The sequence below is a fragment of the Lipotes vexillifer genome, unplaced genomic scaffold (genome assembly GCF_000442215.2).
Source record: "Lipotes vexillifer unplaced genomic scaffold, Lipotes_vexillifer_v1.1 scaffold238, whole genome shotgun sequence".
Classification (NCBI taxonomy): domain Eukaryota; kingdom Metazoa; phylum Chordata; class Mammalia; order Artiodactyla; family Lipotidae; genus Lipotes; species Lipotes vexillifer.
This window is the reverse complement of record NW_006785665.1, coordinates 3445488-3464295: the sequence shown is the minus strand read 5'-3', so window position 1 is coordinate 3464295 and position 18808 is coordinate 3445488. Positions and strand designations below refer to the sequence as shown.

Below are 18808 nucleotides of genomic sequence, written 5' to 3'. Positions count from 1 at the left end.
CATCTCATAAGTTCTTTTATAATAAAAAGGCAGTATAGCAAGAAAGTTAATAACGTGTGCTTTGGGGTCAGATGGAAAATGCTATTTTCTAGCTTTATGACCTTGGGAAAATTACTCAACTTCTAGGATCCTCAGTTTCTTCATCTGTAAAATGGGAATAATTAAAGGATTGTTCTATTCTGCAAAGGCTAAGAAATGACTTCTATTTTCCCATGCTTGGAATCATAGTTAACCTCATTTAGTGTATAGTCTGATGTTCTAGTTTCTAGGTTAGATAACATTTATTCCTCATTCCCTGTTGCCTACCTTCTAGCTATGCTATTGCTTATCATTCTTCATATGGGTTTGGAGTAGAGGTAAATCCTATAAGTTACTAATAATGCTAATAAAAGATTTAGTAGGGAAGGATACTAGCAAACCAATTTGGAAGTTATTTAGAGAGTTTTCAATTGCCTATTGTCATAGTTACAAGCTGACTATGTACCTAAGTACAACAAGCAGTCACTAAGTGTCACTAAGTATAGCCAACTCTAACCTAATTGAATCACCACTTCTCAGACACTATCAGAGATTGGATAACAAATAAAAGAGTTTCCTTAACTTCAGTAAGACAAAAGCTACATTTCAGACCATTTACCTTAAAGCAGGTTAGAGAACATGTAAATTAGTTGGAAACACTGTACTCACCAATTGTTTGTTATGCTGTGGCAGAGGACATGGCTGGGCACCAGCTGGCACCTTATATACTGGAGTTACTGATATGCTGGCAGGGTGGGCACATATGAAGCGTACCTGCACAACTTCTACAGCTGGACTAGGGTTCAGGACACCTGGATGATTTCCAATTTGGAATGTCAGAATCTTTAAGAAAACACAAGGGCAAGAGATAATTGTGGGTAGACACTTGATGTCAGTTGTGCCAATCTAAACGTGTTAGAATTATTCAAATTCCAGTATAGAGTCCCTTTGGACATTATAATCAGGCAAATCCCTTAAAGACACTATAGTTCTTAATTATCTGTGCTAAGAGAAACAAGGGTATCATAGAAACAAAGGGAACATTAAAAAAATCTAACTGACCAATTACTTCAGTCTTTTCCTCCACCAAATCTTTTGTTACCAGTTGGCAAAAAGTGGAAAAACTAATTTGTGTTTCAACTCATTTCTGGTGGAAATACTAATGAATAACAATGTGAAAACAAAAAGAAGCTAGAGAGCTCCAAAAGGGGGTAATTAGGATTGAAATCACTAATAGCTAGTCATATATACAATACAGTACACTAGAGATATTAAAATGAAGCTCAATTGATTATAGCACAGTTCTTATTAAGTTAAAATCATACATGGATTCCCTGGGGGCTGGTTAGCTGGGCTATGCCTCATAGTCATACTTTAAATTCTCAATCCTGGTCAAACTGAAAACCTTTGCTACTGGTTTTGGTAGAAGCAGGTTGCAGCTATGGATAAAGCCATCACTCCCTCTAAAAATAATCAAAACTAATTAAACTGATAAAGGGCAATATACTAATTACTCTTATAAACACAGATCTAACTCATTCTTCAAAATTGATAACCATAGATGACACTTTAAATTTCCCTTCCTCACATTCTTTGGAGGTGGAAAACTATATATCCTCTAGGCTAGGCAACAGGAAATGAATTATAGTGATAAAATGATTAAAATAAGCCCCCTACTACAAAAAAATCTTGAACCATTTGGTTGGTGAACTGTTAGAATTCTCAGATGAGTAAACCAAAACCTTTGGTGTACATTTAAAGGATAGTAAGCTTTAAAAAAAAAAGATCTTTTAATCAATAATTAGAACTTTCCCATCTAGTACATAAACTAAATCCATTAAAATCTGAAAAGGAATGGCTAGAAGTACAAAAGATTTGGAGTATTATTGCTAAAAGAAATGTTAGAAAAAGATCATTTTCCTACTTGTTCCCCTAAATCCAGGCACAGGACTCGATAGATGTACTGATTCTGTTTTCTCTTAGCTGGCAGCCGGACTTGTGTTATTCTAATTTTCTCTGTCTTCTCCATGCTCAGCTCCAAAAAGAATCGTGAGGGCTCCAAGATCCATGGACAAGGGCCCCCTTCAAATATCATTTCCTTTACAGAGTGCCATGTCACCAGTGCCACTTCCACAGGGTTTAGAGCCTGATGACATTTAAAGAAATTAACCCCTGATTAGTTAGAGAATTCAACAGTTTTCTAAAGTGAAAAACTGGTTGTATAACTATAATGTAAATGACATTAGACTTAATTCCCAAATTAGGAAACATATATGTTATGCCTCTTACTTGGAATGCTTCTCAACCTCTGTACTAATTTAGATCCCACCTGTCATTCAGCCTAACTCATGTGTCAAGAGAATCCATTAATTTATGTCTAATCATTCCAGACAACAACCACTTCTGCATCCTCTAAGCTCTTATAGTAATTATCTCTACCATTAATTTGTATACTTGTTTATCCCCTAATGCTATTTAAATATGTCAAATCTTCATATATATACATCTAATAATTCTTGTTACACTGTCTAGTTATGTAAACTTCTTAAGAGAAAAGAGTATCTTATACCCCAAATTTTTGAAAGAATCTCTCTTCCTCAGTGGGATTTAGTACAATGCTGTGCACATAAAAAGTATTGATAAATAAGTGCATAAACATTTTTCTTTCTTTCTCTTTTTTAAAAAATTGAAGTGTAACTGGCGTATAATATTACACTTGTCTCAGGTGTGTAACATAATGATTTGATATTTTTATACACTACAAAATGATCACCACAATAAGTCTAGGTACCATCTGTCACCATGTTACATAAGAATTTTAAATGGATATTTTACTAAAGTATCAAAGAACTCCTGCCCTAAAAATATGAAAATAATACATCTATACAGTTCATCTGATTCTCAAAGAACTCTCACCTAAGAGGTAGTCAAGACAGGTATTATTCACTCCAGTATACAGAGGAGTTGTATCCTACTTATAGATGAGGAAACTGGTTTTTGGGGAATGAAGTATTCTCAAAGTGTAGGGTTTTTTTGTATGGCACACAGTGTCTACAACAGTGACTAAGTGACAAAATGCTGAAGTATGGAGTTGAAGCAATCATTCTGAAAATGTAAGCAAACCGTGTTTTAATATTTCTTTCCTGAACTAGTCAATCATATTTATTACTAAATACTATTAACATTAAACATTCCTATGTCTAATGGCAGTATTCTCTCAAAAATGTATATATAATTCAATTTAACAAATATTAATTGATGGCCCACTGCTGATACAGTAATAGAAAGCCAAAATAAGGTCCTGCCTCACAGTGGAGCTAATAGTCTGGAAAAGACAGATTTGAAGTAGGTAAAGAGTATAATGAGTGTTACAAAAAGGCACAGTACAGAGTGCCAAACAAGCCTCAAATAGAAGAAATTAAACTAGACAGAGGCTTCATGGAAGGCTTTCTGAGAAAGCAAAACTGGAGTTATTCCTTTTTCCTAGATGTATATAGTCCAAAATTAATCAGATCAACTGAATTGAACTGATGTATAAAAGGACAAATTGAGAACTATATACCATGTACTGAAACATAAGATTGATAACAAAAGTAAAACATACATATATTTTTCAGCAGCTAAAGAAAAAGATACATGACCAAAGTACTAGGTAGAAAAAGAAAATCATCATCTTAATTCCTTTCCTTTAAGGATAGTTTTCATTCAGGGGAGATCTGATTTGTGGGACATTCAATAAATATAAAATTAGGGTAAGGATAATGATAAAACTAAGAAAAAACCTCATGAAATGACCAGGGGCTGCAGCCTAGCTCTTTCACTTAATTAGGCAAGTAGGATGATTCATCCACTAAGAGAATGAGTGAAATATGCTCAAACCATGTGTTTAATACTTAGGCACAATGTACAATGAGGCCAACTTAAAATGCAAATATATATATATATATATATATATATATATATATTTATTTTATTTTATTTTTTCGGTATGCAGGCCTCTCACTGCTGTGGCCTCTCCCGTTGCGGAGCACAGGCTCTGGACGCGCAGGCCCAACGGCCACGGCTCATGGGCCCAGCCGCTCCATGGCGCGTGGGATCTTCCTGGACTGGGGCACAAACCCGTCTCCCCTGTATCAGCAGGTGGACTCTCAACCACTGTGCCACCAGGGAAGCCCAAAATGCAAATATTAATGAACAAGTTATCTTTTTAAAATTAATAACTTACCTTGCTTCTTTCATTGACAACTTTTTCCCTGTGGATGCCTCCTCATCCTAAGAGGCACTGAGTCAGTATTTGTCAGTATGTATCAGCAAGAACTTGTAGACATCAATTTTTTTTGTTGTTTATTTTTAAAATTTTATTTTACTTTTTATTATTTTTGGCTGTGTTGGGTCTTCGTTGCTGCGTGCGGGCTTTTCTCTGGTTGTGGCTAATGGGGGCTACTCTTTGTTGCGGTGAGCGGGCTTCTCATTGCAGTGGCTTCTCTTGTTGCGGAGCACAGGCTCTAGGCGCGTGGGCTTCAGTAGTTGTGGCTCGCAGGCTCTAGAGCGCAGGCTCAACACCTGTGGCTCACGGTCTTAGTTGCTCTGTGGCATGTGGGATCTTCCCGGACCAGGGCTCAAACCCATGTCCTTTGCATCAGCAGGCGGATTCTTAACCACTGTGCCACCAGGGAAGGCCCTAGACATCAATTCGAGCTCCTATAGGACTCAAATATATAGAAAGCATGCCGGGCTCTATCTACATTTTTGTTTTGTTTTGTTTTTTTTGCGGTACGCGGGCCTCTCACTGTTGTGGCCTCTCCCGTTGCGGAGCACAGGCTCCGGACGCACAGGCTCAGCGGCCATGGCTCACAGGCCTAGCCACTCCCCGGCATGTGGGATCTTCAGTTGCAGCATGTGGACTTCTTAGTTATGGCATGCATGTGGGGATCTAGTTCCCAGACCAGGGATTGAATCTGGGCCCCCTGCATTGGGAGCATGGAGTCCTACCCACTGGACCACCAGGGAAGTCCCTATCTACTTTTATTTTGAACTGCCACCTGTCGTAATATCCCAATTATATTGGACCAATCCTTGGGCGCCAAAATGATGACTGTTGTGCTGAAAATTTGTAAGTATAAAGGGTAAAAGATGATTGACTTCCCTCCCTAGGGTGGAAGGTTTTCTTTCAGAGTTCTTCAAAAGAGAGTATACTAATATTCTATATCTCCTTCCAGGTGGTGTTACAAAGATACGTACATATGTGAAAATTCAAACAGTACCTTAAGAGACTTCCCTGGTGGTCCAGTGGCTAAGACTCCACGCTCCCAATGCCGGGGGCCCGGGTTTGATCCCTGGTCAGGGAACTAGGTTCCACATGCTGCAACTAAGAGTTCGCATTCTGCAACTAAAGATCCTGCAACTAAGACCTGGTGCAGCCAAATAAAAATAATAAATAGTACCTTAAGATTAGTGTACTTTACTATATGTTTTTTATATCTCAGTAAAAAAGAGAAAAAAAACGAGGAAAGAAAGCAAAATATCTAAAACTTGTTGGGACTTCCCTGGTGGTCCAGTGGTAAAGAATTTGCCTTCCAGGGGCTTCCCTGGTGGCGCACTGGCTAAGAATCCGCCTGCCAATGCAGGGGACACGAGTTCGAGCCCTGGTCCGGGAAGATCCCACATGCTACGGAGCAACTAAGCCCTTGTGCCACAACTACTGAGCCTGCGCTCTAGAGCCCAAGAGCCACAACTGCTGAGCCCGTGTGCCACAACTACTGAAGCCCGTGCGCCCCAGAGCCCATGCTCTGCAACAACAGAAGCCACCATGATGAGAAGCCCGCGCACCACAACGAAGAGTAGCCCCCACTCACCACAACTAGAGAAAGCCCGCACGAAGCAACAAAGACCCAAGGCAGCCAAAAATAAATAAATAAATTTATTAAAAAAAAGAAAAAAGAAAAAAGAATCCGCCTTCCAATGCAGGGGACACAGGTTCGATCCCTGTTTGGGGAACTAAGATCCCACATGCCACAGGGCAACTAAGCCCGCGCGTGCCGCACGCCACAACTAGAGAGAAGCTGGCGCACCACAACTAGAGAGAAGCCTGTACACCGCAACAAAGAGCCCACGTACCACAACTAAGACCTGACACAGCCTCCCCAAAAATAAATAAATAAATAAACAAACAAACAAATAAATAAATAATAAAACTTGCTGATACAACTTATAAATATTCCTGTGGCCAAAACATGATAGCATAAACTCCCTGATACTCAGATTTGATGAGGGAGCTGTGGGTCTAAAAACAAGAGAGTGGTAAGTAAAGAGAAAATAAATATCACTGATCTTTAAAAGAGATCACAGATAGGTAGGAAGCCCCCAAGTGGACATGGTGGGGTCCATGAAAAGATATGGCAGTTCTTTAGCATGAAATATCTCACCTTTAGGGGTTCATAAGCAGCAAATGTGGCACTGCTCTCCAAATACTCTTCATATTCAGTCACACTAACTGTTACCAAAGTATGGCCCAGAGATTTGGCTGCTATATGTGCACTGGAACAGTGTGTTGGTCCTGGTCTTTGAATACCTGCAAATCAAAAAACATGACTTCAGTAGGGTAATAAGCCATCAGTCCTCAAGGAAATCAGTCTATAGAAATACAAGAAGTTTAATATATTAAAAAATTCTTAATCTCACAAACTACTAGACCCCAATTATTTATATTAAGTTGATATAAAATAATGGTCCTTCCATTAACAGATATATATCATGTAAGACACAGTTCTATGTACGGTGAGGATACAAATATGAGCAAAGATCCTGACCTCAAGGCATATATAGTTTAGAAGGGGAGGGTGAACATTTACATAAATTAAACTATTAGTAGAAAATGATAAGCATTATAGAAGTCTAGAAAACAGAATGATTACTTTTAGCTGGAGAGACCAAGAAAGGTTTAGATATACAGAAGAGAGTATCTTAAGCTGACAAATGAACAAAGATAGAAATATAAATGAGATACAAATGCGTATATGAAAGAGATATATGGGAAATTCTAACTAAAGTAGTTAGTTTAGCTAGAGCCATACATGAAGCCAAAGCATGAAGTTCCAAAAAGTAGGTTGGGTTACACTGTAGAGGGCCTTTAATACTAAACTAAAAGTATTAATTAATTAATTTTTATTTTTGGCTGTTTTGGGTCTTTGTTGCTGCGCACGGGCTTTCTCTAGTTGTGGCGAGCAGGGGCTACTCTTCTTTGCGGTGCGGGGGCTTCTCATTGTGGTTGCTTCTCTTGTTGTGGAGCATGGACTCTAGGTGTGCAGGCTTCAGTAGTTGTGGCACGTGGGCTCAGTAGTTGTGGCTCGTGGGCTCTAGAGCGCAAGCTCAGTAGTTGTGGCACACAGGCTTAGGTGCTCCACGGCATGTGGGATCTTCCCGGACCAGGGCTTGAACCCGTGTTCCCTGCATTGGCAGGCAGATTCTTAACCACTGAGCCACCAGGGAAGTCCACCTCTCAAAATTTTTGAGCAGGAAAATTAATTTTGAAATTGAGTTTCATGAAGATCTATCTGGTAGCCATGATTATCAAAGGCAAGAACAGTTAGGAGGATATCGTTAAATTCTCAGTGAGCGATAATGAGGGCCTAAAAATGGGGAGAGACAGCCTAAGAACAGAGGAGAGGTGAGAGATATTGTATAGTATAATTAACAAGGGCAAAAGAGAAGTCGAAGTTGATATCAACCTTACAGATGTATTGTGAGAATTAAATGAGTTAGTATATGAAAAGTATTCAGAACAGAGCCTAGGAAATAGAAATGCTAAACAAATGTTAGATGCTACTACTCTCATTATTATTGATGAAAAAACAATGGTGATCAGGATCAAATATGAAGTTCCATAATGGTAAATGATATTGAGCCTTATGGATAGCTTATTCACATTCTTTTCTTATTAAAAAGGTATTTTCTTTTTCAGAATAAATTTAATATATACATACATTAAATGGCAATACAGTCCTCTTAGAAAGAGGTGTAGTATATATATGAAAGAAAGAAAGAAAGCAAGAAAGAAAGCAAGAAAGAAAGAAAGAAAGAAAGAAAAAAGAAAAAAAGAAAGAGAAAGAAAGAAAGAAAGAGCGAGCTTGAGGCTGGAAAGAGAAGCCTTTAATATGACTAAAAACTGATAGTCGGGCCACAATGAACCCTGGACACGTTATTCCGTTTTTGTGCCTTTGTTTCTACATCATATTGTAACACCTAATACAGGCAGTTGACAGAATAAATAAAAGTATTATAAAGAGAGGTAATATCTAAATTTAATTTAAAATTTTTTTGGCCACACCGTGCAGTTCGTGGGATCTTAGTTCCCTGACCAGGGACTGAAACTGGGCCCTTGGCAGTGAAAGCCCAGTGTCCCTACCACTGGACCACTAGGGAATCCCCAATATGTGAATTTAGACTGTAATTCATAGTTTCTGAATTGTTGATTGGTCCTTTAATTCAAAGACAAAGGAAAAAATAAAAAGCCTACTCTTACCTTCTTTGAGAAGCGTGAAGACTCCTTGCTTATCCATGTTCAAATCCAAGGATAAATGAGAGCAGTCTGTGAATGCGATGGCCTCTTTGGTTTCCTTATTTACATGATACATGGCAATGGGGATTTCTATAATCTGGCCAATCTCTACATCAGCATGAAATGGTAACATTTTCATTTTGTTCAGTTTCAGAACACATATCTGGAGGGGAAAAAAATTAATCTTTCAAAAAAGTTATGTTAGGAAAGTCTTAGAAGAAAAGAAAGCATTTCTTTTTTTTTGCGGTACGCAGGCCTCTCACTGTCGTGGCCTCTCCCTTTGCGGAGCACAGGCTCCGGACGCGCAGGCTCAGTGGCCATGGCTCACGGGCCCAGCTGCTCCGCAGCATGTGGGATCTTCCCGGACCGGGGCATGAACCCGTGTCCCCTGCATCGGCAGGTGGACTCTCAACCACTGCACCACCAGGGAAGCCCAGAAAGCATTTCTTAAATATTTAAATATACATATACATAACATATATGTATGTTTTGTGTTTGTGTGTTAGGTGCTGAACCTGTCACTCATTTCATTCCTTAATCAATCGACCTCTCTAAAGCATCTAACACCATTCAACACGAGTCTGGCAAAATATGACCAGTGCACAATTTTCTTGACTTTTGTAAGCTAAGAATGGCTTTTACATTTTTAAAGGGCTGTAAAATAAAAAGCAACAATGACAAAAAAGAAGACTATGAGATAGAGACTGTATGTGGCCTACAAATACATATTTATAACTTAAAATTTTTTTTTAAATTTGTTTTATTTATTTAGTTTTGGCTGCATTGCTGTGCTTCTTTGCTGTGTGGGGCCTTTCTCTAGGTGCGGCGAGTGGGGGCTACTCTTTGTTGCAGGGTGTGGGCTTCTCATTGTGGTGGCTTGTTGCAGAGCACGGACTCTAGGTGCACGGGCTTCAGTAGTTGTGGCACGCGGGCTCAGTAGTTGTGGCTCGAGGGCTCTAGAGCGCAGGCTCGGTAGTTGTGGTGCACGGGCTTAGTTGCTCTGCGACATGTGGGATCTTCCCGGACCAGGGATCGAATCCATGTCCCCTGCACTGGCAGGCGGATTCTTAATCACTGCGCCACCAGGGAAGCCCTAGCATATTTACTACCTGGCCCTTTTTAAATAAAAATTTGCTGACCTCTGATATAGAGCACTTCCTCTCACTTGATACCTTTTAAAAAAACATTTTATTTTGTTTTTGCTATAGATTGAAGGTTTGTGTCCCTCCAAATTCATATGTAGAAATCTAACACCCAAAATGATGGTATTAAGAGGTGGGGCCTTTGGGAGGTGGTTAGGTCATGAGAGTGGAGCCCTCATGAATGGGATTAATGCCCTTAAAAAAGGCACCCCCCCAGAGCTCCCTAGTCCCTTCTGCCATATGAGGTTAAGGCAAAAAATAGTCTTCTATGAACCAGGATGCTTTCCCTCACTATACACTGAATCTGCTGGTGCCTCGATTCTGGACTTTCCAGCCTCCAAAACTGTGAGAAATAAATTTCTGTTGTGTATAAGCCACCCAGTTTATGGTATTCTGTTATAGCAGCCTGAATGGACTAATAGAGTCTTTTTTTGGTCACTTTCTATGTGTCTTTTGCTAGTTACTCTTACTCTGCCAATGTCCCTTAAAATGACACATAAATCTTACCCAGTTCCAAAACTTCAGTGATCACTCCAAATTTTTATCTCTAGCCCTAATCTTTCTGTTGTACTTCAGATGCCTATTTCCACTTTTAAACATTCACCTGGATGCTCCATAGGTGAACCACACTAAATGTTTGTGGGTTTTTTTTGTTTTTTTTTTTTTGCGGTACGTGGGCATCCCACTGTTGTGGCCTCTCCCGTTGCGGAGCACAGGCTCCAGACACGCAGGCTTAGCGGCCATGGCTCACGGGCCCAGCTGCTCTGCCACATGTGGGATCTTCCCAGACCGGGGCACGAACCCGTGTCCCCTGCATTGGCAGGCGGACTCTCAACCACTGCGCCACCAGGGAAGCCCGTTTGGGGTTTTTTTTTTTTGGCAGTGCACGAGGCATGCAGGATCTTAGCTCCTCAACCAAGGATCTAACCTGTGCCCCAGTGGAAGAGCAGAGTCCTAACTACTGGACCACCAGGGTAGTCCCACACTAAATGTATCCAAAACTGAATTCATTATCTTCCCCTTATTCTTTTTCCTTTTCTTGTTATTTGTTTTTTTTGGGGGGGGGGGGGCGCTGTGCCGCATGGCTTGTAGGATCTCAGTTCCCCGACCAGGGATTGAATCCAGGCCACGTAAGTGAAAGCAACGAATCCTAACTACTAGACCACCAAGGAACTCCCGTTTTCTTGTGTTTTCTATCCACCAAGCTGCCAAAGCTTAATCTTTCACTTTTTTCCCACCCCACTAGGCATCAAATCTGATTAATCTACCTCTAAAATAACCCTCAATTTGTCTTCTTTTCTTTATTCTCAATACCATTTTGTTAGTTTAGGCTTAACTGGATACTTTGGTTTCACTTTCTTCTTTCATTCTATTCTAGTCTACTAGTATATAGCTCCAGAAACTTTCATTTTTTTAAAAAAATATTTGTTGTTGTCTGCCTATAAAAAGAATTAGATATCTTTCTAAACACAGGCTTTACCATATTATTATTATTTTTTTACATCTTTATTGGAGTATAATTGCTTTACAATGGTGTGTTAGTTTCTGCTTTACAACAAAGTGAATCAGTTATACATATACGTATGTTCCCATATCTCTTCCCTCTTGCATCTCCCTCCCTCCCACCCTCCCTATCCCACCCCTCTAGGTGGTCACAAACCACCTAGCTGATCTCCCTGTGCCATGCGGCTGCTTCCCACTAGCTATCCACCCTACGTTTGGTAGTGTATATATGTCCATGCCACTCTCTCACTTGGTCGCAGCTTACCCTCCCCGCTCCCCATATCCTCAAGTCCATGCTCTAGTAGGTCTGTGTCTTTATTCCTATCCTACCCCTAGGCTCTTCATGACATTTTTTTTTCTTAGATTCCATATATATGTGTTAGCATATGGTATTTGTTTTTCTCCTTCTGACTTACTTCACTCTGTATGACAGACTCCAGGTCCATCCACCTCACTACAAATAACTCAATTTTGTTTCTTTTGGTGGCTGAGTAATATTCCATTGTATATATGTGCCACATCTTCTTTATCCATTCATCTCTTGATGGACACTTAGGTTGCTTCCATATCCTGGCTGTTGTAAACAGAGCTGCAATGAACATTTTGGTACATGACTCTTTTTGAATTACGGTTTTCTCAGGGTATATGCCCAGTAGTGGGATTGCTGGGTCGTATGGTAGTTCTATTTTTAGTTGTTTTTTTTTTCTGTTCGCTGGCCTCTCACTGCTGTGGCCTCTCCCGCTGTGGAGCACAGGCTCCGGATGCACAGGCTCAGCGGCCATGGCTCATGAGCCCAGCGGCTCCACGGCATGTGGGATCCTCCCAGACCAGGGCACGAACCCGTGTTCCCCGCATCGGCAGGCGGACTCCCAACCACTGCGCCACCAGGGAAGCCCCCTATTTTAAGGAACCTCCATACTGTTCTCCATAGTAGGTGTATCAATTTACATTCCCACCAACAGTGCAAGAGTCTTACCTTTTCTCCACACCCTCTCCAGCATTTATTGTTTCTAGATTTTTTGATAATGGCCATTCTGACCGGTGTGAGATGATATCAAATTGCAGTTTTGATTTGCATTTCTCTAATGATTAATGATGTTGAGCATTCTTTCATGTGTTTGTTGGCAATCTGTATATCTTCTTTGGAAAAATGTCTATTTAGGTCTTCTGCCCATTTTTGGATTGGGTTGTTTGTGTATTTGTTATTGAGCTGCAAGAGCTGCTTGTAAATTTTGGAGATTAATCCTCTGTCAGTTGCTTCATTTGCAAATATTTTCTCCCATTCTGAGGGCTGTCTTTTGGTCTTGTTTATGGTTTCCTTTGCTGTGCAAAAGATTTTAAGTTTCATTAGGTCCCATTTGTTTATTTTTGTTTTTATTTCCGTTTCTCTAGGAGGTGGGTCAAAAAGGATCTTGCTGTGATTTATGTCATAGAGTGTTCTGCCTATGTTTTCCTCTAAGAGTTTGATAGTTTCTGGCCTTACATTTAGGTCTTTAATCCATTTTGAGTTTATTTTTGTGTATGGTGTTAGGGAGTGTTCTAATTTCATACTTTTACATGTACCTGTCCATTTTTCCCAGCACCGCTTATTGAAGAGGCTGTCTTTTCTTCACTTTATATTCTTTTTTGTTTTTTTTTTTTTGTTTTTTGGGTTTTTTTTTGCAGTACGCGGGCCTCTCACTGTTGTGGCCTCTCCCGCTGTGGAGCACAGGCTCCAGAGCGCAGGCCCAGCGGCCATGGCTCACAGGCCCAGCCGCTCCATGGCATGTGGGATCTTCCTGGACTGGGGCACGAACCCGCGTCCCCTGCATCGGCAGGCAGTCCAATTTTCCCAGCACCACTTATTGAAGAGGCTGTCCTTTCTCCACTGTATATTCCTGCCACCTTTATCAAAGATAAGGTGACCATATGTGCATGGGTTTATCTCTGGGCTTTCTATCCTATTCCATTGATCTATCTTTCTGTTTTTGTGCCAGTACCATACTGTCTTGATTACTGTAGCTTTGTAGTATAGTCTGAAGTCAGGGAGCCTGATTCCTCTAGCTCCATTTTTTGTTCTCAAGATTGCTTTGGTTATTCGGGGTCTTTTATGTTTCCATACAAATTGTGAAATTTTTTGTTCTAGTTCTGTGAAAAATGCCAGTGGTAGTTTGATAGGGATTGCATTGAATCTATAGATTGCTTTGGGTAGTAGAGTCATTTTCACAATGTTGATTCTTCCAATCCAAGAACATGGTATATCTCTCCATCTGTTTGTATCATCTTTAATTTCTTTCATCAGTGTCTTATAATTTTCTGCATACAGGTCTTTTGTCTCCTTAGGTAGGTTTATTCCTAGATATTTTATTCTTTTTGTTGCAATGGTAAATGGGAGTGTTTTCTTGATTTCACTTTCAGATTTTTCATCATTAGTGTATAGGAATGCCAGAGATTTCTGTGCATTAATTTTGTATCCTGCTACTTAACCAAATTCATTGATTAGCTCTAGTAGTTTTCTGGTAGCATCTTTAGGATTCTCTATGTATAGTATCATGTCATCTGCAAACAGTGACAGCTTTACTTCTTCTTTTCCGATTTGGATTCCTATTATTTCTTTTTCTTCTCTGATTGCTGTGGCTAGAACTTCCTAAACTGTTGAATAAGAGTGGTGAGAGTGGGCAACCTTGTCTTGTTCCTGATCTTAGTGGAAATGGTTTCAGTTTTTCACCATTGAGGACGATGTTGGCTGTGGGTTTGTCATATGTGGCCTTTTATTATGTTGCAGAAAGTTCCCTCTATGTCTACTTTCTGCAGGGTTTTTATCATAAATGGGTGTTGAATTTTGTTGAAAGCTTTCTCTGCATCTATTGAGATGATCATAAGGTTTTTCCCCTTCAATTTGTTAATATGGTGTATCACGTTGATTGATTTGCATATATTGAAGAATCCTTGCATTCCTGGAATAAACCCCACTTGATCATGGTGTATGATCCTTTTAATGTGCTGTTGGATTCTGTTTGCTAGTATTTTGCTGAGGATTTTTGCATCTATGTTCATCAGTGATATTGGCCTGTAGTTTTCTTTCTTTGTGTTTACCATATTATTGACCTTAGGAAAAATCTGTATTGGCTTCCCATTGTTGACAGCAGGGGATCTTAGTTCCCCTGACTAGGGATCAAACCCATGCCCCCTGCCTTGGAAGCGCAGAGTCTTAACCACTGGACCACTAGGGAAGTCCTGAGGATCATTTTAAAACAGCCAACTTGAAAAAGAAAAAAATTTTTTAATGTGTTACTGTACTTAAATTTAAAATTTTTAATGTGTTACTGTACTTAAATTTAGACAGCAATGTCTCAGAGGAGATATGAACGTTTTTTGGAGAGTTGCTTACCTTAATTTCCCCATATCGAAAAGGATTCTGTACATCTCGGGCCAAAACAGTACTGTTCCCCCAGACCTGACCAGCTGTCGTCACCACTCCTTTAGTGGTTACCATGGCCACTGTTTCATTAGAAGAGGTCCAGGTGAAATTGCCACTGCCACCTTCTACCTATGAAAAAAATACAACCTTATATTTAATTAGTATAGGAAGAAAATTGGAATTTAACTGAAGATGTAAAATCTGGTGAAATAAAGTTTAGGAAATAATAAAACTATACAATAAATTATTTCTGGAACATTAAGAAACTGTGATGCTATATTAAAGTAAGTAAATGGGGAAGGGTAATACTAAAGGGGGATTATGTAATGGCAGTATCACAAAATGTCAAAAAAAGAGCACAAGGGAGCTTGACAAAACTTTATAAAACTCACAAGGAAAGGATATATGGAAGAGGAGGAAAGTACACCAAGTATTCTTAGGATGACAGTATTCAAGAGCATGATTTGGTTGTCACCCAAAAGTGAGTTATACCACTAGGATTAGGGGGAAATAAGATTTAACATTAACCTTCAATAAATTAAGCTATCAGAGAAACTGACTTATTTCTTTGTGAATTCTCATTATAAGACATCATACCTGTACTTTATAACGATATAACATTCCCATGGGATGATAAGGAAATGCCAGAAAGTTGGGTGTAAGCTTGATGGGAAAATAAATCTTCACTTCTTGCTGATGTATAATTGGAAATTTTATAGGCTGAATATTTTTATTCTATAAGAGCAGAAAAAAAGGAGCAAAACAGATTTTATAAGGACTGTTCTTATGGTCCACATTCACATGTAAAGCATCAGCAAAATGGTGTGTTAATAAATTACTCAACCAGTTTCTATCAATAAAAGAAAGAAATAAACTTTCCTGTTCATTAGCGAAGCACAGCTACTACAGTTCAATAATAATGAAAGGGGTTTTGATAGACCTAAAAGAAGTATCACAGTCATGGAAAGCAATTTAAATTTCCTGAAATAAGAGTTTTATCAACATAGAAAGAGCAATCATAGTTTCAGAAAGAAAGATCCTCGGACATCTATCAGTTAAGTATATAAATTGTAAAGGCAAAGGAATATTACAAGCTATTCAGAAGAAAATAAAGAGAACATTTAAAGATGCTGGGGTAAGATATTCCCCTCCTGCTTAAAAACAAGAGCAGGGTTTAGGGGGGTACCCATACAGGTAAGATAGAATCCCCACATTCAACTATGTTGGCGTTTTCTCTTTGAAGGAAAAATCTATCTATCTATCTATCTATCTATTTTTAAAAGAAGCCCTGAAATATTTAGCAACTGTGTCACATCTGCAGTAATGGCTCTGATTTTCTCTTCACTCTCTTAAGGTGGCTAGCTGGATGTTCTTTCAGTTTAAAACAACATCATTGGGGCTTCCCTGGTGGCACAGTGGTTGAGAGTCCGCCTGCCGATGCAGGTGACACAGGTTCGTGCCCCGGTCCAGGAAGATCCCACTTGTTGCGCGGAGAGGCTGGGCCCGTGAGCCATGGCCGCTGAGCCTGCGCATCCGGAGCCTGTTCTCCGCAACAGGAGAGCCCACAACAGTGAGAGGCCCACGTACCGCAAAAAAAAAAAAAAAAAAGAACTTCATTCTATTTTAACCCCCTGAGACTGATTCTGGACTTCTGACTTTCACAACTGTAAGATAATAAATTTGTGTTGTCTTGATCTGAAAAGAGAGAGAGAGAGGAAGAAAGAGAGAGAGAATATCATTCTGATGATATTTAGGTGATCACTGAGGGAAACAAGAAGAAATCTATTGGGAGTAGGAAGCATATGCTAGGCCTGGAGAGGACTCTTATAATTCAAGAATAGGATAATAATGGTACAAAATGGGTTGATCCTAGGAAGACATTTTATAACATATAGGAAAAAGAGAAAGAACACATCACCCAAAAAGACACTATTCCCTTTTAGGAGATTACATGCTCTTAAAAAATATTGACCACAGGGAACAGAAGACTTCAACAGTGTCTGCTTTGGCACACGAGAAAACATGGACGTGAAATAAGAGGTAAAAGCAGAGATAAGACAACAAACTGGGATAAAGTGGGACATGACTGAGTGCAGGATGAAATTCAAAGTGAACTATACAAAGTAAGAAAACAGGGCTTCCCTGGCGGCGCAGCGGTTGAGAGTCCGCCTGCCAATACAGGGGACGCAGGTTTGTGCCCCGGTCCGGGAATATCCCACATGCCGCGTGGAGTGGCTGGGCCCGTGAGCCATGGCTGCTGAGCCTGCGCGTCTGGAGCCTGTGCTCCGCAACGGGAAAAAGAGAACAAAAGAGGTAACAAAAATTTTAAACGTCTGACTTCCCTGGTGGCACAGTGGTTAAGAATCCGCTTGCCAATGCAGGAGACACAAGTTCAAGCCCTGGTCTGGGAAGATCCCACATGCCACGGAGCAACTAAGCCCATGCGCCACAACTACTGAGCCTGAGCTCTAAAGCCCGTGAGCCACAACTACTGAAGCCCGTGCGCCTAGAGCCCGTGCTCTGCAACAAGAGAAGCCATGACGATGAGAAGCCCGCGCACTGCAAGGAAGAATAGCCCCTGCTGACCGCAACTAGAGAAAGCCCGCACACAGCAACGAAGACCCAACACAGCCAAAAATAAAACAAACAAATTAATTAATTAATTAATAAAATAAAAATAAATTGCATTATGATTGCAGAACAAGGAAATATTGTAATAAGGGCTTCTTTTAGGGTAGTCATAAAATCTTTTAGATTTCTTAGGTGGAGCTTGAGTTGGGAATTCAAAGCCCTGAACTAACCATTTTCTTTCCCAAAGTTACCCAGCACACTTAGAAACAACAATCAATAAACCCTATTATATCCCAGACTTTCACTAACATGTTTTATGGCAGCAACTACCTGGTTACCAAAAGCTTTGCCTTCTACATGCACTTAACTATAGTGTCTACAGGTAATAATTTAAGTAGCTGTTTTGCTATTGCATACCATGAACTATCAATGCTCACTTCTTAATCACAAGAAACAGGATCAGTAATGCCTTTAAATCTAATAATAGAGAACCCAGAATCACCTTGGAGATGCGAGTCTCCAAGATGGCCTCCACTGATCCCCACCCCTTGGTATTCACATCCTTGTGTAGTTCCCTCTACATTGTGTCAGGAATGGTTTGAATGATCAATAGAATGTGGTAGAAGTGCTTATATTAAAAAGAAGAAAAATATAAAACTGGTGATCCACCGTAAGATTCTTCCACAATAAGAAACTTAAAAAAGAAACGCATTTTAAATCCAAAGTAAGGAAAAGAAATAGAATAACAAAGATAAAGGCATAAATCAATGAAAGAGAAAGTAGATAAAGAACTGAAAAAAAGTCAATGAAACCAAAAGCTTGTTCTTTGTAAAAAACAATAAAATTGATAAATGTCTAGCTGGATTCATGAAGAAAACAAGAGAAACATGAATAACCAATATCTGGAATGAATGAGACAACATTGCTACAGACATAAAAATTAATAAGACAATATTTTGAACAACTTTATGTGATTAATTCAACAATTAGATTAAACATAAATTCCTTCAGAGACACATCCTACCAAATTTCACTCAAGAAGAAATAACCTGTATAGTTGTATATAAATTTTATTTTATTTATTTATTTATTTATTTATTTATTTATTTATTTTGCGGTACGCGGGCCTCTCACTGTTGGGGCCTCTCCCGTCACGGCGCAGAGGCTCCGGATGCGCAAGTCAGTGGCCATGGCTCACAGGCCTAGCCGCTCCACGGCAAGTGGGATCTTCCTGGACCGGGGCACGAACCCGTGTCCCCTGCATCGGCAGGCGAACTCTCAACCACTGCACCACCAGGGAAGCCCTGTATATAAATTTTAAAAATTTAATTCATAGTTTTAAAACTTCCCATACACCAATCATTAGAGGAATGTAAATTAAAATCACAGTGATATACCACTTCATACCCATTAGAATGGCTATTATCAAAAATAGAAAATAGCAAGTGTTGCTAAGAATGTGGAGAAATCACAACCCTTGTGCATTACTGCTGGAATGTAAAATGACAGCCACTGTGGAAAACAGTATGACAATTCCTCAAAAAGTCAAACATAGGGCTTCCCTGGTGGCGCAGTGGTTGAGAGTCCGCCTGCCGATGCAGGGGACATGGGTTCGTG

At 39.8% G+C, this 18808-nt stretch overlaps 1 protein-coding gene across 2 annotated transcripts in view; it reads right to left on the bottom strand.

The window, feature by feature from the left end:
• Positions 1–18808, bottom strand: part of NUP210L (nucleoporin 210 like) — an 85964-nt gene that overhangs the window by 39009 nt on the left and 28147 nt on the right. For both annotated transcript variants that reach the window (XM_007458023.1, XM_007458024.1), the window contains exons 11-16: positions 15218–15355; positions 14591–14749; positions 8540–8738; positions 6444–6589; positions 1943–2164; positions 688–861 (exon numbers count right to left, since the gene is read on the bottom strand). In XM_007458023.1, the coding sequence (XP_007458085.1) occupies positions 688–861; positions 1943–2164; positions 6444–6589; positions 8540–8738; positions 14591–14749; positions 15218–15355 (1038 nt within the window). The remainder of the gene's footprint in view (positions 1–687; positions 862–1942; positions 2165–6443; positions 6590–8539; positions 8739–14590; positions 14750–15217; positions 15356–18808) is intronic.